General features: G+C 35.2%; 1 protein-coding gene across 6 annotated transcripts in view; it reads right to left on the bottom strand.

The window, feature by feature from the left end:
* Nucleotides 1-24621, bottom strand: part of LOC149787925 (serine/threonine-protein kinase A-Raf-like) — a 112171-nt gene that overhangs the window by 33397 nt on the left and 54153 nt on the right. For 3 of the 6 annotated variants that reach the window (XM_089974178.1, XM_089974179.1, XM_089974181.1), the window contains 3 exons: nt 12377-12572; nt 4573-4621; nt 2557-2661 (listed from right to left, as the gene is read on the bottom strand). In XM_089974178.1, the coding sequence (XP_089830304.1) occupies nt 2557-2661; nt 4573-4621; nt 12377-12572 (350 nt within the window). Of the gene's footprint in view, nt 1-2556; nt 2662-4572; nt 4622-11736; nt 11849-12376; nt 12573-24621 lie in introns of all 6 variants that reach the window. The other 3 variants (XM_089974180.1, XM_089974182.1, XM_089974183.1) reach the window with 3 other exon arrangements.

Genomic DNA, 24621 nt, shown 5'->3' with positions numbered 1-24621 from the left:
GTGCAGCATACACTTCCTCCAGTTCAAAACCTTCAAAGTCCTCTTCATCGTCATCACTGTCACCCACAAGCGCATTCCATTGCCTCTCCAGACACCTTCTCTCATTTTCATCCAACTTTACTAGGTTGAAATTGGTAAAATCCTCTGATAATTCAAAATCTAACACTTCACTCACTTTCTTTGAACTCTGCCATTTTGGCTACAAATGTCAACATTCGGAAAATTCATTAAAAGTGCTTACTTTGTTTGATATTTCTAGCTGTATACAAGCTAAACTCACGAGATAATCCAAATATAATATCTACATTACAAGTAGGAAGTTATTAGAGGTATCCCAAAATTTATACAGTCGGGTACTAAAATGTTAGAGAAGAACACTGCCCCAGACCGGTAAAGCAGTCCATAGTGTTTACGGACTTATTTCGGTTAAAAGAAAAAACATCTTGAATGTTAAAACCATACATCGTCAAAACTCAGCCAATTCCGTACCTCCATACTGAACGAGTCCACAGATTCTTTTGAGGTGTGTTGATTTCCTGTTTCTAGTCAGTTCTTCATTTATCATTTGATTAACGAAAAATGTGCTAGTAACTATCACAATGAAGCTGATATTACCAATAAAAAATTAGAAAAATAAAAAATAATTCCTTTTTAGCAAATTATCCTTTTTTTAAATAAAAAATCAAGGTTTAATAAAAATTAAGCATATTTCCAATTTGTAAGGACCAGCACAAACCATGCATACCATCATCTCACTTGGCCTTGCGACCCAGAAGCCCAAAAAATCATGCTGAAATCTTGACAACATAATATCTCAGATATTCCACTATTCTATCATAAATCAAATGTTTAATTTCCATCATAAACACTTGTATATTCACTCACATATGTCCCCAATCAGTTTTTGTGTGGAGCACTTGTCTCTGCAAACTTAAATAAACCTTGTTTCACTTTGCAAGCAAGGTCCTCCAAGTTGAATGGGATACTCAAATATACAAACAATGGTTGCTTAACATATCCGTGAACTGTTCCTTTGAAATATAAATGACACTCAGAGAAGGCACTTTCAAATATAAAAATAAAAGTCATGGCACTCAAGGAGTTCATATGAAAATGATACAAGGCTCTGAATTTCACCAATGAGTGACAACAAAACCCAATGAAAGTGCCTTCACTGGTTTCAACTGAACACTTAAGCAATTTCTTCACAGGATGTTTTATTTACAGAATTAAAACTCTGGTTCATCTTGCTAATAAAATGTCTCTCAGACTAATTGCAATATTTAAATTTAACAGGTAATGGTGGAATGTCTGAGAAATGGGGATGGGGGTTGGGGATTTGGAAGGTCAATCAAGAATCTACTGAAAAGATGCATGTACAACTTTTTCTTGCACTGTGATTGGGGTAAACAAATAAAATAAATAAAACATGGTGTGATACCCTTCTCAGGTAACTATTAGTGTTCCCTCATCTGTGCTTATCTTAATTTTAAAGGCATTATCTTAAAAAAAGTGTCTTATAGAGCAAGTGTTTCCATATCTACAATGAAGTATACAGGTAAACTTAATGAACATTTAAGATATAGAAATATACACAATGAAAATCTATGTGATGTCCATAGTCTTTCTTCAAGAATGCTGTTGGAGTATCTTGTGAATAAATTATTTCAAAGTTGTAAAATAAAAACTTTTGAGTGAAGTATTAGTCAAGGAAAACTGTTAATAGGTGAAACAAAATCTAGCCCATGGTCTAAATGTTGAGCCCGCCCAGGAGTTTATTATAAATTGGTGTTACACACATCAAACTTTATTCATCTACCAAGTAACATGACTGTTAAATTAACTGTATATGCGAAACTGACTCTTCAAAAATTAATGTCTGAGAATACTGACAACTTGGAGAGCTGACATGATGACAAATTACACGGGATCAAATGAAAGAACTTAAGAGATTTTGCTATTTATCGTATTTTTGCTGACTGCTCTAAATAATCCTGATAATACTATTATAAATTTTCTTTTCTCTGTATGGCATTTGAGAATTTATATTAACACTGGAAACATTTGAGAAATTACTGTAATTTCCTTCTGAAAGGATTTTTACTACTGAAGTATTACCATCAGTGCGAAAATATGTAAAAATTTACAAATAGATGTTAACAGTTACATTACTTTAAGTTGTCTCCCTTGCAACAGAAAAGTGATCTCAAAGGCCAATAGATCTATATTGTGTCACTAATTTTAGTAAGAATATACAGTTTGTTACTATTATTAGTAACAAAACTATATTTGGAAATATAAAATGCTTAATATGTCATAGATTTAATGGGATTATAATCCCTCCAAGCCAAAAGCTTTTACACTGAGATTATTCTAGAGTGTGGATACATGCATGGATGGACACGCACACTGATGTCAAAGTGAAGACTATGTCAAGCATTCACCAAGGTGGGCTCAACAAAAGTTAAACAGGTAGAAACAACCAGCAATAGCACTATTACAGCAGTCCAATTGCAAACTCCCATAACATTCCAAACACCAAACCACACATTGTACCTTTAGTCAGAGATGTATAGGGATATAGTTTAGTGTTACTGTCACTAGCATGGCGCTTATCTGCATATTGAATATATCTGGGAGGAATGGCAGAAATAGGTGTCTCTGCAACAGATAGAGTTAGTCATTTTCATCAATGTCTGAAAACTTCTTACAAGCATTATGCGCTTTAAGAACATAAACCTTACTCATATTTAAATTCTAAATGAGGTTATATCTGGAAAAATAATGTAAGCAAACGTCCAAATATTCTGAAGAGATTGCATGAGCTCGTGAACTAGTGGGATATTTACAACTAGCCAAATCCAAAGTGATGGTTTCAAACTATGCCTGCCAAAATGGCAACTCAAGTTTCAAGTAAACCGAAAATTAATAAAATGAAAAGTTGTCCGCCAAATTTGTATTTTATGGATCTGTACTAGATGCATATTTGTCTGACTTAACACATCTGTGAAGTCAAAAGCTGTGTTACTTTACTTCATTATCCACTGTGAATAAAAATCATAATTGTGATGTAGTTTACATAATCTTGTTTTCTAATATAAACTATTGCAAGTATGCTTTATGTACTGAACTTTATGTACCTGCAAGCAAGCTGATAGTGATTAAACATGATCTGTATCAATCATGTAAACAATAAACTATTTATTACCAACATCTCTCACATCAATAACATCAACTGCCAAACTGACCCATTCTTTCTTGACCATGGGATGACCTGCACTGGCTCAGTAGACAGTATACCAAACTTGTGAGCAGAATGGTGCAGGTTTGATCCTTTTCCAAACTAGGTCTGGTGGGCAAAAATAGAGTATTGTTGGAAAACACCCCAAACCCGTTAATCTTTGAGCCACAATGGCAATGACCTTTGAAATCTGGTTCCCAAATAATTAGGTCTCTTCCATACATTAAATACAAACCCTCATTAAAGATTGGTCTTGGTATTTGGTTATTCTGCAAAAATCATTTCTTTCAGTTAATGTGGTATTGACCTTTAACCTCTTTACCCCAATATCTGATAAGGTCATATCCATAATTTTTGGTAACTGTTGCTGGTGGAAAAATGAAGTTATTATAGGGAAGTTATTTTTCTTGTTTCAGTTATCCTGACCTTAACTTCTGACCTTATGCCTGCCAAATCAATAGTGTTGTTCATTATCCCATGTGCAAATGATCCATAAAATTTCCAAACATTTCTTATTATCTGGAAGGTACTCTACAATACCAGCAAAAATGAACACACATATTTATGGCTATCAAGTCATAATCAGTTCTGAAATGTATAAAGCCTCCCTAAACCAGACCCTTTCACTGGCATATGTTGCTATTTGCACATTTTTGGAACAACAATACAATAAACACGTGCCTGTGTTGCTGCCATATGTTGGACCTATGCTAAAACAATCTTTGCAACAAACAGAATAGAAGCCATAATTTCTCTTCTTTTTTTCGAATGCATTTGTCATTCCTAAGGTTCATATTCTTTACATATAATGCTGTATCACTATAGTGAAACGTACATAATCCAATCAATAGGAACTCAGAATGTGCTCCTGACTTTACAACAAGCAAAAATATCCTGTATCAAATAAAATGTGAAGAAATAAAGAAAGAAACAAAGAGTTTTTTGTCCACAGTCGACAGGGATCTGCAGCACTCAGTTGTAAGTATAAAATGGGCCACTTTATATTTACATAAGTGCTGCTAACTCTACATCTATATATATATATATATATATATATATATATATATATATATATATATATATATATATTTATACACACACACATACATACAATTTCAAGATAACCATCATTATCTATTGTTAGGCAAATAAAGAAATGACTATTCATTGAAAGAGACAACACATCGTATGTACTGCTTCATCTATTTGTGAACTGTTTCTCCCTGTCATACTATCTGTTGTTGTTTTAATTTAGCTATAAGCAAAAGTTTTATTTCAGACAAATGAACAAACTTAGACAAATCTGACAGCAGACAGGATAAGAACCTCACCTTGTGGTACAACTGCACTGTGTATTTCTCTCAACTGTCGGATTATTTCCTGGTAAATATAATGGTATGGAAGATGCATTGAGAGAATGTTGAGAAACATTGAAAAATATTTTTAAAATGTTACTTTATGAAATGAACTGTACCAACCTTACTTAACTATACCTGTGTGAAGAAATCAATATTTTATTCTCTTTCACAGTTTAACACATTCAAGGCACTGAAAAATATTCCATCAGTATTAACAGAAATACTTACTGCATCCTTTTATTTAATTATTTTTTTTAATGAATCCAAATCTTTAACATTTTTCCCAAAATAAATTTTTGTTGCATAAAACGGTCCAAAAATTTCAAGCATTACCATCATTCAGGTTTAAAAAACTGAGTAAGATTCCTTTGAAGGGACAAATGCTCTTCTGGTCAAGGAAGATGAAATGTCTGGTTTTTTTAAAAAACCCTTCTTATTATTTGGTCAAAGAAGATGAAATGTCTGGGTTTTTTTAAAAACCCTTTTTGTTATTTGTTTTTAACTGCAGAGTCCTGAAATCATCTCAGATATTCTTGATAAACTCTAAGCTCTGGTAATAGAATATTTCTTATATGTTCAAGTTAACATGTTCTATGTTAACATGTTCTATGGTGTGCAACACACAGTCCATACATGATGCAACTGGCTCAAATTTTTTAACATATCTATTGTGGTCCAAAAGTTATATTCCAGACAAGAATTATATTTTCCCTTTCTATGCCTCTGTCCTGGAGGTGGTGGTTGTGCTGGGGTATGCTGATGGTAAGACACACCATTTAGTCATGATACATACTTGGGCAAAGCTTCAAGAAAATATCACTGATTATTACAGAGTTAAGGAGCCAGAGAAGTAAATGTTAATTGATGGGCAGATGGACACGTAAAAAGACTGACATACCGATGGTCGGACAATATTGTACCATGACAAAAAATTACTGAGTTAAGACATGCATATTAAAGTCCAACAAGCAAAATTTTGCTTAACAAACTCATCGAATTTGTACTACAAGGTATGCTGGAAATGATTTTTTGAAAATGCCTTTGCCTCAAAGACAAAATCCCCTTGTCTAAATGAGAGTGCAAGTCTAAATCTAGGGTTCCTTCAACCACTTGACCTATCTTACCTATTTCACTATTCAATAATAACCCAAACATGCACAAGGGGTAATGGGAAGTGAAACAAAAATGTGGCAATTCTGAGGCGCTTGAGGTCACTTTAGCATAGACAAAAGGAAAAAAACAAAAACTAATGAAACTGTTCATACCATAATTGCAACCAGCAATATTCAGAGCAAACTGTAAGCTGAGCTTTATTTTACACTGGCCTAATGTCATCACGACATTAAGCACAATAAGACAAACCTGACAATGCCAAAGGATATGATCAAATCGCAGCCGAATTTGCAAGGAATTGCTGTACTAACAGTTTCTCCTCTAACAGATAAAGTCTCTTACACTTTCAATACAGATTCATTAACCATGTTTTGCATATAGCCAAAAAGTGCTGACAGTTTTCCGAGAAAATAGTAGAGCAATTAGCCAACACAAATGTATATTACCGATGAGGGATATGAGACTCTAGTTACAAAATCCCACATAACTCTTCCAAAAATTGTGCAAGTAAAATGGTTGGTTAATATGTACAGCTTATGAAGAACAGCCTAGCAATTAGAAAATTTTGATATACAATTCATTCAGCTTGTATTAATAAGGGCAACAACTCTTACAAAATTCAGGGCAGCACAAAGATTTGGAATATGTACATCTTTAGACAATGACCACAAAATGACCCAACTTTCCCAGTGATCCACAATGAACTGCAAAACAAGTTGCATTTACAAAATTCTGCCTCACACTGCATTCAGCTGCAGGAAATAATGGGCAATAACGCAAACAAATATGCATGAGTTGAGTGATTTGCTGATGACATCTTCAACTGAAGACATAACATGTGTAACAGTTTTTTGGTGATCCATTAAAAACTGTGAGAACAGTTTCTGTTCACAAGGTCTGATCATAAACTATACCAGACTAATTAAAAAAAGGACAATAACTAAAAAATCACAGACGCACTGTTGAAATGTGAATTTCAGTTGATGATAATAACATCTGCCATGTTTCACTTATTGCATTCAGCTGCAAATTTAGAAAAAAAAAACAATTTAATTTTTTTTGTGGAACAGAGTGATTTGATGATATGTGTGTGCATCATCAGGTGATGACCATATTATTTACTAAGTTTCATGGCATGGCAAGGCAGACATGGAGTCCATTGAAGGTATTGATGATCTTCTCACCACTAAGAATTTCCAGGAATCCAAGATAAGACCACTTCTTTATTTAACTGCCATGTTTTGCAGCCATCTCCATTATCCTTGACCAATAACAGGATTTTTGTGCTGGCCAAATTGGTTGTATGATTGGCACCATTTTAAATGAGAACCAAACAAGCATATGAAGTTTTTTGCTGCAAAGCCAATTCCCATAAAGTAGAAAAAACAAAAAATTTCAAAATGGAAGTCACAGCAACCATACTGGATGTACAATTGGCAACATTTTCATTTAGGACTAATGTGATGTCATAAGAAGTCTTTTGCAGTCAGATTGGCACCATTTTCATTTAGGACCAGCAAGACACCATAAGATGTCTTCTAGTGGAAGCCTCATGTTGATATGACTTTCTATGCTGACACAGTAATAATAATAAGATTTTCAAGATGTCTGCTATGACAGCAAAATTCAAACATCAAATGACACCATTTTCCATTTAAACGAACTAGACATTATAAGATGTCTTTTGGTTCATGCACAATGTTGATACGATCTAAGAGAAAAAGCAACAAGATTTTAAGCTGGCCAGTGTTGTGGCAACATTGGAGGTCAGATTGGCACAATTTTCATTTAAGACCCACTAGACCCTAAGTTGATATGACCATCAATCCTGTGAAGTAGTGATAAAAATTCTGAAGATGATTGCCATGGTGGCTATAATGAATGTCCGACTGGCACCATTTCCATTCAGGACCAAGTGGAGGTCATAAGAAGTCTTTCAGTAAAAAAACCCATGTTGATATGACCTGCCATTCAGAATGAGTAGCAATAACAAATTTTTCAATATGGATACTGTGGTTGCCATTATCAATGTCCAAGTAGCACCCATTTTCATTTAGGACCAACTTGAGTCCCTCTTGCATTGAATATGTTTAAAGTTCAAAGCAATCCTCAAAGTAGTTTAGGAGTATTAGTGATAACAAATATGTGTTATCAGACTGACAGAACAGATGGATGATGAATGTACATGTCAGTATGACCACCCATTCAGGAGTAGCATTAACAAGGATTTTCAAAATGATCATCATGGTGACTTATTAGATGTAAGATCCGTACCATTTTCATTTGGGACATTGCAAGAAGTCTTTGGTGAAAACCCCATGTTGTTATTACCATCTATTTTGGAGTAGGAATAACAAGATTTTCAAGATGGCCACTATGGGGGTCCATTCTTAATATCAGATTGGCACCAGTTATATTTAGGACATACTTGACAGCAAAAGAAGTCTTCCTGTCAAAACCCAATGATAATACAACTTTCCATTTAGGATTTGTAGCAATAGGAAGATTCTGAAGATGGCTGTCATGTGGGGAGAGACAATGGACAACAGGCCATCCCAAAAGCTCTCCAAATCTATGACCAGTAAAGTTAAAATATGCATAACCAAAGTGGTTTTTGGATATGCACATTTTCAAGTGATGACAATAATAAAGTATATGATTTATGTCAATCCATAAAAAATTGTCGGACTAGTTGCACTAGTAAGATTCTGCTATATACTGTAATTATCCACAAGAAAAAAGGGGCAACAACTCCAGTGAGTTGTTAATATGAGCATCTTTAAGTGACGATAATATTTATCAAGCCTGATGGCATCTCGAAAACTGGGAGTAGTTGCATAAACAAGATTTACTCATACACAGATACAAGGCATAACGTGCAATAACTGGTTAAATGGTTTCACCATATACACATTGTCAAGAGATGACCATAATATTTACTTAGTTTAACTGCAATCCATCAAAACTGCAGGACTAGTTGTGCTGACAAGAATCTGTGGCAGAAAGATGAATGGTTGGATAGACAGATACAAAGATTACTATATATCCTCACCCCTACAGAGCTGGAGATATAAAAACCTCATGCAAGCCTCTTCCCGTCCTAACCAGGCAATCTGCATCAATGCACTCCTTTCCCAATAAATATATTAGAATTCCACCACCATACACAATCTCTATATAGTAATAAATCTGTTCAGTACAGAGGAAAAAATATTGTTTTCAATATTAAAGCCAAGAAAGGTTATGGTTACTAACATTTTACCTAATTTAGACTTCTTTGATTTAAAGAAAACATGAAACTTCACAAAAAAATACTTTCTATATATTCACCAAAGTATAGGCAGATCACCGAGTTTGAACAGTTCATTCAATTTTCATTAACTTTCCCTATAGATCCCACATTTAAGTTCAAAACTGAAAACATTATTTGTGTGAAATTTAGAAATAAATGGTACATCATGTTACAAGAACAAAAAAGAACCATTTCTGAGGCTTAGTTTGTAAATTTACTATTACATATGCCCATACACGTGGGGTCAATACAATATTTACTTATTTTATAATGCCTACATGGCAATTCTTGGACAAGACTGTTCTTTAAACAAGAAATTGTATATAGAGCTACATGTGTAAATCAAGAAGACCTACACCAACTGGCAGGTATACAGGTATATTCTTTTGCAAAAGTTTCCACAACCCACATGTTTTAAGTAAATGTTGAGCAGTCCTTATGTCTAGCACCGTTTTGTTCTATGCAAGTAGATCCCTTGGTAATGATTCATGTCCGTTAATCATCTTGTGCATAACTGAGATCTCAACAGACCATTGTCTAATCCAGACACTAACTAATGTTAATCATTATATACACTTATTCTGACAGGTGGTTTTTGGTTCACTGGAAAACACTGTCAGATTAGTTTGGACACATTTTAATTTTCTGCAACGGAAATTGTTTTTCATTCATTTCTCACAATGTAACTCAATAATCCATGTCAATTTAAAAGGATATTTTCATAAAAGAAAAATTACAATTTTAAAGGATAAGTTATGGTGTTCAGAATGTACTCCAAGGAAATTAGATCAAACAAGTTTTGCTGTTAAGTCAGTAAATATTTATTATACTTATGATTGGCATTTGCACAAAATAGGGTGTAAAATGTACATGCTATATATGCAATGAGTACAAAATTGACCCGTTTATCTTTGTTGGGTAGAAGAAAATATCTAACAGCCTGTCTATCCACTTAACTTGCCATATCATTTAGCCAAAGGAAGTGAAAATTTTAACAGTATAAAGAAAATTTTAAGGTATAATGGAACTAATAAAAAAAGTCATAGGATATGTCAAAGTATTCATGATCATTATTTGATCTGTGACAATTTTACTGATTTAAAACAAAGAAAAGGATGTGGGTGTATCAGGAATCAAACAACAATTCATGCAAAGGGGTAAACATTGTAATCAGGGCTGTTTTCTGAAAAGGATTTGACAAATGGGGAAACAATGCCACAAGGGTATTACCATATTTACTCTCATGTTAAAGAGTCAACTGCACACAGCACAGACCCAGGACAGCTATCATTAAAACTTTTGAGCTTGAGTTTGAACTTGAGATTCTGTATCAAACCAATTAAAAACTACTTACATTTGAGAGAAATCATTTTCAAACTCGAGATCAGACATTTATCATTTAAAGACTAGGTCATCCAGATCACTAAAATCAAGTGAACACAGACCTTGAACTGCCAGCGCATTATGTGATGGTGGATCTGGGCTAGTGCTGTTGGCAGTTGGTGCAAGTCAGCAATTACAGTAGCTACAGTTAATACTTTACCCATGATGCAACAGTTTTCATGCAAGAAGGAGCAGCAGAATAAAAACATGAAACCTTTTTGGAGATAGCATGCATCAAAGCAAATTCTGAATAACTGGATGATAATGACCATTACTTCAACACCAGCTATCAATCCAATCCAAAACTATTCAGTATCAATAACTTTAAATTATTCAAGCACTGAATACAAAAGATGTGGATTGATTATTGGCAGTGCTAAAGTTTAGCAACACTCTAATTTTGTTAGTTTAGGTGGTAATATCCAATATATACAAATGTAAGAGTTTATCATTATTGACACTTTCAAGTTATAACTAGGTCATGAACGTGGCAGAAAGTGAAGCCCCAAAACTGGGTAGTTATAGTCTAACGATTCCAATACAAACCCTTCTTCCTCACATTGAACAGGATTAGCCAGTGATTTATGAACAAGCAAGATTTGGAATGACCTTTAGTGACTATTCTCATCATATCTTTGTATGAAGATATTGGGTATATGTAAGTTTGAGTCATAAAATTAGACTGTTTGCAGTACTGTACAGTACAAACCAAAGTGGATTTACCAAGTTACACTTGTGCTGGTGTAGGGTGCTGCAGAATGCATTTCAGTGACACATATTGCATTAAACTCTCCAAGTGTAAATTACCCTCAGTATCCCCAGCAATAAATGGCAAATTATCAAATTACCTTGTATGTTAGATCATACTCCTAAAAGCTTCAAGTAGTAACTCCATGGGTCATAAATCAAGTCTAACAAATAAAAATCATGTCTAACAACCAACAGCAAATTATGGTCTGGGGCAGACTATGCATGTTACACCTGGATATTACATGAAGTAGACAGGTGTAAATCAGCAACTGATATACAGCCACGAGTGGACAGTAGTTAATACACTTTGTGTGTACTGTGTTTGGTCCTAATGGTCCTAAACAATATTTACCCAAGTATAAACAGCATAGAACCAGCTCTGTTGTTCCATAATGTGCTAGGAGATAAAAGTTCTATACTGTCCATTCTACTTATAATTGTAAGGAAGCAGCATACAGTCTTATCTAACAGCACAGTATAAAATGACTAATCTCAGTCTATGCTATTCACAATTGGTGTGTGCATTATAGACCAGTAATATGGTACATTTTTAATGATTATTTCAAGGTAATGATTGCAGACTGGCCATCACAACATACCTCTGTTTCAACTATTTTATATACATTTGGTGCAGAATTGGCTTTTCCAGTTGACGCCAAGGTAGCTTTTGGGGACAGGTCTACTGTTGTTGACGGATACACATGCGGCCAGCTACACAAACACATAAATAAATGATAATAACCAACAATACAAAGATCATGATAAAAAGAAAACATAGAACTGCTTGTCTTCTACATGGTCTACAATGAGCTAATGGAATTTGTTAGTGTATTTGTTAATACTGGGCTGCTGTCCAACATATTCAAGGGAGGTAACTTCAGTAATACTGCCTCCTCTTCTGGATTTGTTTCCACAATCTAAATATGGATCATCAACTTACAAAATTTTAAGGAAGTTGGAGTGGTTACATTTGATTTTACAAAGAAAAAGAAAATCCAACCTGTTCTAAAAAAAATTAAATTTTTTTATTAAGTTTTATGCTTTCAAATTCTTGAATAACTTATTCAAAAATTTGAAAACAACTGCTTCATGAAAATCATCTTTGTGACATTTTTATTACCTTCCTTGAATTTCTGCAAAGCCAGAGACAAAAAAAGCAAAGGTTATACCACATTGGCTGCAAAAAAACATACACTGGTACTGCATACCACTGATATCAATCCATCTAAAATATCATACCTCCTGGGATGTGTCCCCAGCATTAATGAAGCATACATTTGGTGCTGAGGTGGACCTCTCCCTCTGCCCCAGGGGTGGGGCTGGTTTACTACGTGGGGCTGCCCTAGGGGATGGAAGGGGGAGGGTCTGATTGCGATAATGAAGTGGCCAAAATAGGCTCTGAGGGGTCGGATAAAATGTGTCCACAGCCAGAAGACTGAAAATCAGAATAATCATACAGTATGCATAAAAAAAAAGAGTTGTGTTAGTATTGAAAACTCTTCCTACAGTTAGCATGATAGAATCAATCATATGTGCAGTGTGGGGAAACAAATACCACCCTAGAAGCTAGAATTCAAGACAAGAATGCTTATGAATTCTGTTCCTTGAGGTAGAACTAATCCCACACTAAAAACATATTATTTTTCTATCATTTCTAATTGAAAGTTAAGGTCAAAACTCAATTATGGTCATCGATACAGAAATAGCTTTCCAATAGAAAATATAAATCATTTTTTACCTGTCCATAAAACTGTCAAGTTTATATTAGAAATGAGAAAGAGTCCCAAGTGGGCCTGAGATCACTCACCTATATGATATCTGCTTAATAGCCAAATGCAATAGCAGGTGGCCACGAAACCTAGGTCAGAAGAATATTTTCTTTCCATGCTGCTGATTGCATATGCTACGAAAACAACCATTTCAGTGTTTCTTCAGTTTCCTTATCTTCAACAGTGTTTCATGACACCTATGCTTCATTTGTCCCATACTTAAAGGCCTCTATGCTAAGAATATTTTCCAAGTTGGTCAGATTCTGCAAGGCAATTTTTTAATTATGTTCTTGAAATGGTTTTTAGTAATGGCAGTCATATTTGATGGCAAATCAAGTTAATTTGTTTAGATGTCAAAGGCCTTTAACTCAGAATGCTTTCAGTTAAATTTGGTCAAATGTTGTTTAGCAGCTTTGAGACAAAGTCATTACAGTTTTTATACTTATAGTAACAGCTGCCATGATGTCATTTGCACAAATTTAAGATCCAATTATGCAAGGATACTTTCTGACAAATTATGAAGAGTGGTTGGTGACATGATGTGATTTCAAACATTTTCTGTTCTTAGTAACAGTGGCTGTATCTGTTTATGCTTGAAAGTCTTTATCTGTCATATTTGGTCAAATTTAATTAACAGTTTATAAGGAGTCATTTAAAGTTTGTTTCTACTTGTAATCGAAGTGACCATATTTGATGGCAGATTGGTAGTTGAAAGACCATTTTGCCAGGAAGCTTCCTGTCACATTATGTTGAATATAAAAGAGAAAATTAACTATAATATAAAAAGAATTTGCCAAGTGGGTTTAGGGAAGTCATTTTAATGACAGCAATATTTGACTACAGATTAGCATCATTTGGACAAAACTGAAAGTTCCCTATTTTAAGATTGTGTCAAATTTGTTCAAATTCTGTTCAGCAGTTTCTGAGAAATCAAATTTTAGTAATGGTGGCCATATTTTCTATGCTGGATTAACATCATCTGTAAAAATATTGAAGTTAAAAATGCTAGGATGCTTATCATCAAATTAGGTCCAATTTGTTAGAAAGTGTTAAAGAAGTTCTTTAAAGTTTTTATTGATTTATTTGTCATAATGTCTGTCATACTTAATGATGGATCCAATGAACATGGCTTAATGCCAATATGCTTTCTGCAAAATCATTTATAAATTGGGCAAGTGACAGCCATTGCAAATTGAAATATCAACTGCAAGCCATCCATACTGGTTGTTAAAGATGAAATGGTGAAAAGCCAAAGTTACTGTGCAGAAACAACAAGGTAACAGATGGATGTACAGATGGAAAGAAGAAATGTGGGAAATGTCAAGGGAAGCCTAAATTTTCTACATATCCATGGAAGAGTCTTCAGGTTTTGAATCTAGAATTCTGTCCTCTTCCTCTATCAATGGCCACTTACAAACTGTAAATGTTGTAAGATGTCAGAATGGGACATGATGTAAGATATGCTTTAAATTATTGACTTTTCTGTTTTTCCCAGCCAAGTCCTATGCATTTTCCATTTTGCTTTTTTTTCAATGTAGACAGATATACGCATAAGAAAATGTTATCATCAAGCCAAATTTATTAACACTGATTGTCTTTCTTGATCCAAACAAACCGTTAAAAGTCATCTGAGCAAGAAAAATGTAATCTACTTTTAACCATCATGGGAAGTATCTCTCAAGACTAATGCATCCATCAAGTTCCATAACTATACAAGCAACAGTGTCTGACAAGCTTAGCTTGATGCAAAACTAAACATAATCAATGTAATGTAAAAAGTCTCACAGTGACCTCCATTTTGTTTGTGACAGGCAGCACTCTCTACACAATGAATACAATACCAGAAAAACTGAGCCACCTGTAAAACTGTAATGCAAATACTACTATACTGACAATGTAGTCAAAAATACTTATATCTCTGTTTTGCAAGTGACAAAATTAAAAACATTACACACATTAAATCTCATGACTACACACAACAGTGTCAAAGTATGTATGTGTGTGTATGTATGTATGTATGTATCTGTATGTGTCTATGTATGTATCTATGTATGTATCTATCGATGTATGTATTAGGACAAGATCAGATATATGGTACTGATTGAAAGTTAAGTTCTAAATATTTCAAGATAAAAAAAATTCAAAAAAACCCTTATTGACAATAAACCCTTCCAAGTAAATTTAAAAATGTACTAAAAAATTAAAGGCACTGATGTTAAAAGTTCTGCAAAATACAAGGCGAGTCATGATAGTTCAGTGGGAAGAATGGTAGGCTTGTAATCCAATAGTTGCTGATTCAATACCCATCCAGGCAAGCCCAGGTTGGCTGCTTCACTATCCCTGGGATAGCACTCAGCTTCCATTTCCATGGCACAATACAGCCAATGATGCATTAATGTGCCATTAAAAACCAACCAAAACAAAAAAATAAAAGAAAACATAGGGCTTGTTTTTTTTTAGGATCACAACTGCTCTCATGCGGTATCACATTTTAAAATTACTTCCAGGAGAATGATCCATTGTTCTCCCCAATCTCATTGGTCAAGACAAAGATTTCCAGATTTTTTTCTCAGTGACTTGTGGCCATTGCCCTGGTCCTCAGATCTTGCACTGGGGGGTTATAAATGTAAATGGGGAGCTTGTTGTTTACGCTGGTCAAGAACAAGTCTACCAAGGGTCTCCCCTACATTCTTAACAGGACTCAATAGACTGGTGTAGAGATCATTGCATGAGGACTACCTTGCCTCTCCTGAACAGACCATCTTCTGCAATGTTCTTTTTGCAAGGAATATGGCAAACCCAAATGTATGGTTTTGTTTTGTGGGGCTGACATTTTCAGTTCATGAAAGGCTATAATGGCAGCCAGTAAAACTAGTGGAGAAGAACCTGGGCAGACCCTGGGAAGAATCCACCCCCACCCCCATGGGAAGCTAATGGCAAGTTTTCTTGCACACCCATGATTCAAACTCACACAGACAGAGCTGAGGTCTGTGAGCAATCTGTACAAGCACCTAAGTCCACAAACCCGAAATTTCACATACATGTAATAATCTAGTACACAAAGAAAATTCTTTCTTAAACGCATGAAAAAAACGTAAAAAGTTTAATAACATTTTGGGGAAGAGATCACATATGAATAATGCAAGACGATCATCGTGGCATTGCTCCTGAATATTTACATGTATTTTTCTTATTTTAAAAAATAGTATTCTTCTTCTTAAAAGTACAAAAAATAACATGTAAAAAGTTTATTCTGGGATCGCATAAGGCTTTGCCAATGTTGCAAAGTTGGAATTCATTCCATACTGGCGGCAAAATACACCACTGATTTTTGTTTTTAATCGCCGACATTGTTGGCTCTTTAAGCTTGTACGTGTATATACAACCATTGGTTTGGAGTGGAGAAATTCAGAGGTCCCATGAAAAGAAGCTGCAAACTGGATATAAAATGCACTCAAATTTATCTAATGCTACATTAACAAATTCTTTGTCCATATTGACAAACCATCTAAATAGTGCACTGTTATATTATATTTCGCTTGTCTTGACATGTAGCATTAGTACTGAATGTTGTGAGATATCCGCTTTTTTGTTGTTGACATTTCTGGTATGTAGATGGTAAGTAAAATTACTCTTCTTTTCACTCAGATTTAAATCCTTCAGAACACTCAAACTTTCCGGAATAATCCCTGTCATCAGACCAGAACACCTGTGTCTCTATCGTCCACTGACCTTTTGTTAAATTTCTGACACATGCATGGAAAGCAGCATTACGCTGCTACCACAATTGTAAAAAAAAAACATCTTACTTATTGGTTTATTTAACATCCAGTAACTAGAATAGACCAAATGACGGCCAATTCCTTTTTAAAAATGTACTCAGACAAAATAGTTTGCTGAAATTTCAAAGAAAACAAACTACCTTTGAAGCACCGATTGTTATGAAAACGTACTCAGCAGATGGAAAACAAATCTGCTGCAATCATGCAATTATTTGATGTTGCCGCCACAATAAGAAATGCGCATTTGTTTGGTTCTCCAAAGCTTGCCTTAAGCGGTGACTTCAATAATGCATGCATCCTTCATCAAAGAAAGCTGACAAATCTTCAATAAAAACAAAGAACTTTTCTTCAAAGGAAGTCAGTACCACACTTAAATAAAAGTAATGGAATCTGATGTATTTTTACATTTTCTAACGTGACTCGAGCACGTTTACTGTGCCGTGAAAATTTTCTTTTTGCAGGGAAAAAGTTTATGGTTACAAACGCTACAAACAGCGACTTCAAAACGAAAACTTTTACCTACTTGGGACGTACTGAAAAGTGTACTTCATCATTTGTTACGTGATTGTGCTGTTTTTCCACTGAATTCAGACCATCATGACCTGTGACAAAATTAGTGAATATTTTAAATCTGTGTGTGCATATTGTTGCTGGAATCACTTCTATTGTGGATTCAACGTATATGATGAGATTCGCAGGTGAGTACACAGTGTTGATACTCTATTCATGCTATACATTAGATATGTATATATAAACAGTATTCACGTATATGTAACAATCTGTGGTTCTCTAAATAAAGTAAACTATTATATATGCCTGTTCTGTTTTCACTACAGGTATATTTCTTATTTGGGGCCCCGACTGGCCGAGTGGTCTAAAGCGCTCTCCGTTACGGATCACTACCATCTCACCTCTGTCTGCGTGGGTTCGAGTCCAAGGCTCAGCTAATGTTGGTACGTGGGAAAGCCTGCCAGTAGCTTCTCGTGGGTCGGTGGTTCTTCCCTGAGTTTTCCGGGTTCTTCCTCCACCAGTTATACTGGCCGCCTTGTATAGCCTATCTTGTGCTGAAAAATGGCGTTAAACCCTAGAACAACAACAACATTTCTCATTTAATATGCATCAATTTAAGATGGTAACTGTGCCGATGAAGCACATATTTTACCGCCTGTATTTATTACCTACCCCACTGCAAATTGTTTTGGGTACATGCATCATTTTCTTCAGCTAACTGACCTGGTTGCTTATAACACGGTTCAGTCTATAACACAGTCAGGTTCTATGGCTCCCAACTACCGTGTTATAGTGGGTTCACACTGTACATTTAGAACGAGTCCCATTCTGGTCACTAAGGAAAATTAGTGAAAAAGAACTTGCTTTAGGGACTCAAAGGGACCATTGTGGCTCAACCAGTTATTGAAATAATAGACAGGGATCCCCAGTGAACTCTGGTGAGAGTGTGGCAACTACTGCCATCACTGTGGTACAAGCCCTGAGGGTGGAGACAAGGTCAAAAACAGCAGAGCACTAGACCAGAAAACCTCATGCTCCTGACAAAACTTGAGGTACATCATGTGAGGAGACAAACTGAAATGTAAAGCTACCCTTCCTTGAAGATAACAGTGACTGCCCAGTTGCTGAGTTTTATGGCATTCCTGAATGAAGCTATAATCTGTGTCTTGAATAATTCCTCTTGAAGAAACTTGGTTAAGGCATAAAGATCAATAATCAGCTAAAAATATCCACCCATTCTGGATACCAAGAAAATCCAAGTGTAGAAGGCAAGACTGGTCATTTAACACCCTCCTTCTGTGTCGTCTTGATAAAAGGTGTATAACTCTTCCCTCAACTGGAAAATAATGGGGGGTCCTTGCCAGATGAAGATAGTCCTGGAAATGAGACCAATGTCCTTCCTTTATAACTGAGGCCCCACCAACTGTCTTAAAAGAGGACCAATCAAGCTTCCAAGGGAATCCATGGAAGAAGGGTGCACAGCAGTAGAGTGAACAACTCCATAGTACTACAACCTACCCTCTTATACAAGGGGAGGGCCTCGCAAACTTGCTCTCTGGGCCTCTGCAGTGACTGTGTCTAACTACATGTGGGCAAGAGAAAGGTGTAAAATGGGGTTGCTTCCAGGACTGAGATTTTAAACCACTTGGGATGCCATGGAGGGGATGCCTCCAAAGAGGGTCTTTGCCTCCAAGGGAGCAACCCTAAGAAGGTTCTTACTGTGATCCAGTATTAATAAGTGTGAAGGGTGACTTCCCTGTGAAGGTGAAGCTACTTCAATAACATCACCATGGACATGGAAAGACATGCCAAGAGGCTTTGACAACTGCTTCGAGCATGAACTGCAGCACAGCTGGAGACAAATTCCTCCTTTAGAAGGCTGAAGCAGGCTGCCAAAACTAGATTGGCATGTGAGGTTATGGAGATGTGTGACCTAGCCTTGCGTCCCACTGGAAGATGACCCCATTCCTCATATGCTCTAGAAAGAAGGCGTTAAGGCCTTTCCTCCTCCCCTTACAAACCCATCTACTTTCTTGGAGGTCCCATACACTGACTGAACATAAACAGAATGGAAACCCATCTGTTAGCATGACAACTAGTGTAAGCAAGACAGGGGTGATGCATATCGAATGGAGCTTTCTAATGCCCACATTTGCCCATGCTAAATACTGCTGCCAAAAAAAATCCTGAAACAAGAAACTGTAATTAAAGGTGTTGATTATAGTATATGAAGGGTGTGAGACATGTCCTCAAACTGTACCTAAAACCAGAATAACTTTATTTGCTGTAAGTTATTGATGAAAACAAGCTTTGTGTGGAATCAGCAAAGCACAAAATAATTGTAATGAATAAGAGTCCCTTGAGTGACCGATGCACTCATCTGCAAAAAGAAATTTCCAAGGACTCAAGAGACCATTTCTTTATTTTAACTGCTGAGGTTTGTTACCATCTTTTTGATATTCTTTAGTGATACCAAGATTTTCAACTGTGATGGGCTTACTATAAATTAGCTTGGCACCATTTTCATTTAGGACCAAGCAGATATTAAAAGTTCTTTAATAAAAACCAAAAGTATCAAAATATGAGCATCCTTTCTGGGGGAGTAGTGGCAGCACAGTTTTCAAAACAGTCACTGTGGCAGTCATACTGAATGGATGATTGGCACTATTTTCATTTAGGACCAAACTATATAACAATTCATCAATTTGGGAGCAGTACTGATAATGCCATACTAAGGGTCAATTTTTACATCATTTTCATTTAGGACCTACTAGACAATATGAAACCTCTTCATGGCCATATTAGACATCAAATTGGCATCAGTTTCATTCTGGACGAACTAGATATCATAAGAAGTCTTTTAATGAAAACCCCATGTCGATAAGACCATCCATTCAGAAGTAGCAATAACTGATTTTGAAGATAGCTGCTGTGGTGGCATAATGGATGTCCAAACGCCACCATTTTTATTTACGACCAACCAGACAATGCATATGAATGTATATGTAAAGTTTCACGGCAATTCTCCTCACAGCTTACTAAGAGTAGCGATAATGAACTTGTACAAAAAACAAAAGACCATCCCAGTGGTCTGTAACCAATGATACTCAATACAGATAATTAATATTGGTGTGAAATCCTCTGAATCTAAAATTCAACATAAAACATTGAGTCAACGAATCATCAAATCAGATATTTTCAAAACTATATGTAGTATAAAAAAATAGGTCTACAAACATTTCTGGAGATGAATGGTGGAGAGACTATACCTACCAAAAAAATCTGGAAGCAACCAAAAAATACTGAAATATAATAAATCACTGTTTTCCCAATCACCATTGGGGGAAGAGTATCATAAGGGAAACTGCTAACGGAACAGAACATATGCCTAAAAGGTCACAGGAGAAAGTAAACTACAAATAAATACACCAATGGGTTTAAACACTCTAACCAAAATAAACCCTATACTGAAAAAGACAGAATGCATATCTGACATGAAAAAGCAGAAACGCTTTATAGTGTGTGACTGAATTCAACTGAACAAAAACAGATGGCTATTTTACATGAGCCAATTTGGGTCTCTCATATTTCCATCTAATGTAAGGATAACATTTCCTTATACAGGACATGGGTAATTTCTGTCCCAGAAAAGTAAGCAATGCAGTAGCAATGAGTAATGTATTACTAATATCAAAAGTCTGTGGTGTTTACTTTGATTAGTAATGTATTGCATAAAACAAAAGGGGCTGGGGGAATGTCATGAAATCAGTGCAAGACAAAGTGCATTATTGGACCTATTTAGGCAAAATTATGGACTTGGGTGACAATTCAACTAAATATCCCAATTCTGATAATGGTAGAAAAATCCCCAACATATAATGTGCAGACAGTTCTTGGATTAAGACATTTCAACTATGTTGTTAATTTTGATGTTCCAAATAGGTTTACTGACAACATCCTGTAAAATAACCATAACCTGAGGAGAGATTAAGAAAAGGTGGCATCTACCTTAATCCTGAAATTTCTATCTCTCAAAAAATTTGGAACAAATTTAGGTAGACGGCCTCTTACACCTCTTCAATTATGCCATACTTTCATGGGGGAATTCCCCAAGTTGAGTCGAGGGTTTTTCCAATATGAAATTACTTTCATGGGGGAATTCCCCAAGTTGAGTCGAGGGTTTTTCCAATATGAAATTACTTTCATGGGGGAATATACCTTTCCCCAAGTTGAGTCGAGGGTTTTTCCAATATGAAATTACTTTCATGGGGGAATATACCTTTCCCCAAGTTGAGTCGAGGGTTTTTCCAATATGAAATTACTTTCATGGGGGAATATACCTTTCCCCAAGCTGAGTCGAGGGTTTTTCCAATATGAAATTACTTTCATGGGGGAATACACCTTTCCCCAAGTTGAGTCGAGGGTTTTTCCAATATGAAATTACTTTCATGGGGGAATATACCTTTCCCCAAGCTGAGTCGAGGGTTTTTCCAATATGAAATTACTTTCATGGGGGAATATACCTTTCCCCAAGTTGAGTCGAGGGTTTTTCCAATATGAAATTACTTTCATGGGGGAATACACTTTTCCACAAGGTGAGTCCAGGGTTTTTCCAATATGAAATTACTTTTTTCAAGATTCACATATGAACAATACTGAATGGAATTAACGAACATTTTCGATTATAAAACATTCATTTTCTAAATCTAAAGATGTTTATCTTTCAAAGCTCTCCAAAAACATCGAAGTCAGAAAAGATGATCATGTGGAAAACCACAACATGTCTCACACGAAACAAGTTTGATCATATTCCTATAAATTGGCATGTAAAGTTATTTCAATGTACAGAATAAAAATTCTAACTTTATTTTGCAACATTATGTTGCTAAGTGGGAACAACATATGAACATAATTTATGTTTTGTATCCTTTCATTCTAAAGAAGTCTATAGAATATATATATATATATATATATATATATGTGCATCTTATAGAAAGTAACATTTCCCATTACAGTATATATATAAAAACAATAAACGCATATAATTAGAATCTTGTCTTGTAACGAAAAGAGTCCAACCCTGAATTTATATGTGCCAATAAAATCCCAAACAAGAATATTCAAACAACCTAATCTCCTTAAGACATCTGGTTAAAATTCCATCATTTAAAAAACATTTTCAAAAGGGTTGATTTAAATTTTGACAAAAGACCTTCAAAATTATATACTGTTGTATAAACAAGGACTGAATTTTCTGTAAAATCAACTTATCTTCTTGTAATTTGTTAAACCAGTCCCCAAACCTGTATTGATACAGTGGCGCATATAGTTTTTTTAATATATTATACAAGGAACAACAATTTCTCATTTCAGCTCTTAGATTCAACAATTTGGACTACAAATTTATCTTAAAACGAATAGCAGTCCATTTTCTAATCAGAGTTTCCTCCGAATATTCCCACCCCATTTTTCATATTTGAACATTTAGGTTGGGGTGTGGGGTCATTGCAATTGTAATTCGAAAATCTGTAATTTACTTCCACTATGTGGTAGCGACATATGGTAGTCGCTTACCAGCAGGCCTAGAAAATTTAAACTTATGTTATATTGACTCATACCTGCATGAAATCAATAGGAAAATTATTTATTTTCTCAGAAATGGCAAGAATTATAATCGTTATGTCGTCAATCCGCTAACAGACAAAAGGAAACTACTGCACAGATGAAACCTGACCCAGTACTCACCATTTGCATTACTAGTCATATGACTTCACAAATCTCAAATGACAACATTGGAAGTCCAATATTCATGTGAGATCAACAACAAACTCCTTTATAATGTTGTTGTACAGAAATTCAATTATATTAAATGAAAGTCCGATACTTTTTGTAAATACCAGCAATCTGGCCAGTCTGATTTATCAAACAGAGAGCACATGTCAACGTGGTAGTCACGTGATTCAACAAAACTCCAGAAGTTGTTCTCAGTATACATAAATATGGAGAATTTTGTTCTTTCCTTTTTTGTATTTTTATTGCAACCAGTATACGACTTTCATTTAATATTTTTTCTCTACAACATTTAAAAATGTGGGTTGTTAGATTTGTGTACTCATGTGACTAGCAATGCAAATCGCGAGTACCAGGTCACATTTCATCAACAATGTAGTTTTATCTCATCTTTCAGCATATTAAAGACATAACGATTTTAATACTCACAATTTCTGAGAAAACAAGTAATTTTCATATCGATTTCATGCATGTATCACTTGATCTAACGTTTAAAGTTTGCTAGGAAATCCAGTTAAGCGGCTATGCTTTGCCACCACCATGCTGGCCTCTTGTGATGCTAGACTGGTTTTCATACTTTCCATGTAATGAAAGATACGGATATCGAACTGACTTTGAAAATAAAAGTCTAGTAGACAAATCTAATTAAATGGGCGTTTGGATTGACTAGCATATATGTTTATTGCAAGCAACCAAATGATCAATACTCCACCCTCCAAATATTCTGGTTAGAACTCGATAAATTTAACTCGTGATCAGTTTAGTTACAACTCAACTTTCATCAATTTTTTTGCGAAATTCAAGGACTTCTCACAGTTGGGGAAAAAATTATCATTTCTTCCGACTTTTTCTCCAATTTCCCGGTAGTGTGGGAACCCTGGAAAAAAGGTGGAAACTGTATATAGTTTCTTTATGAAAATTTCTCTAACAAATATTTGAATTTTGACTACTTGGTCAATTGTGGATATCTGGTCCTGCTGGGCTTCATCACAAGAGTCTTGTAGTTCTCTGTGATTGAAAGGTTTCTTGTGATCATATTACGCAGATTTTAAACATAAAGAAGCTTTTACTTTCAGACTTCTGACACAGAAGTTTTCTGAATAGTTTTCTTGTGAGGAGGTTTTGGCGAATGTTTCAAAGTATCTGAAACTATCAGTAAAGGCATGACCAATTCACGAGGTTTCAAGAGTTTGATACAGCTGTTTTAATTTTCCCAAACGATTTTTCACACCATATTCTATACAGATTTAACAGGAAGGAGAGTTCAACCTAAGCCTAGAAACACCTAGAATCTTTTGATCTCTTTTTTTTTCTTGCTCTCTTGGTATGACAAGCTTTAGATTAGTAATAATGGAATTCAGATTTTCAGCCATTGCATTGGCATTTAAATATTTAAGGACCTTTCTCAATTCTCTGATAGCATATTTGGAATCATCAAACCATGGTTTCTTGAAACATGTTTAGGAATTGCCTAAGGTTTTCAGCATTGCATTCCCAGCAACATCTAAGAGTATCTTTGTAAATAGGAGTATTGGATACATTTTCAAAATGACCAACTTTCATTCAGAATGGGGAACAATACATTTTTCATCAATGCTCTAAATCCTGAGTCTTAGGAGTATCACTTCTGAAG

This window comes from Sinohyriopsis cumingii, chromosome 11 (genome assembly GCF_028554795.1).
Source record: "Sinohyriopsis cumingii isolate HCF-2022 chromosome 11, ASM2855479v2, whole genome shotgun sequence".
Classification (NCBI taxonomy): domain Eukaryota; kingdom Metazoa; phylum Mollusca; class Bivalvia; order Unionida; family Unionidae; genus Sinohyriopsis; species Sinohyriopsis cumingii.
The sequence above is the reverse complement of the archived record's forward strand: the minus strand, read 5'-3'. Positions and strand labels throughout refer to the sequence as shown.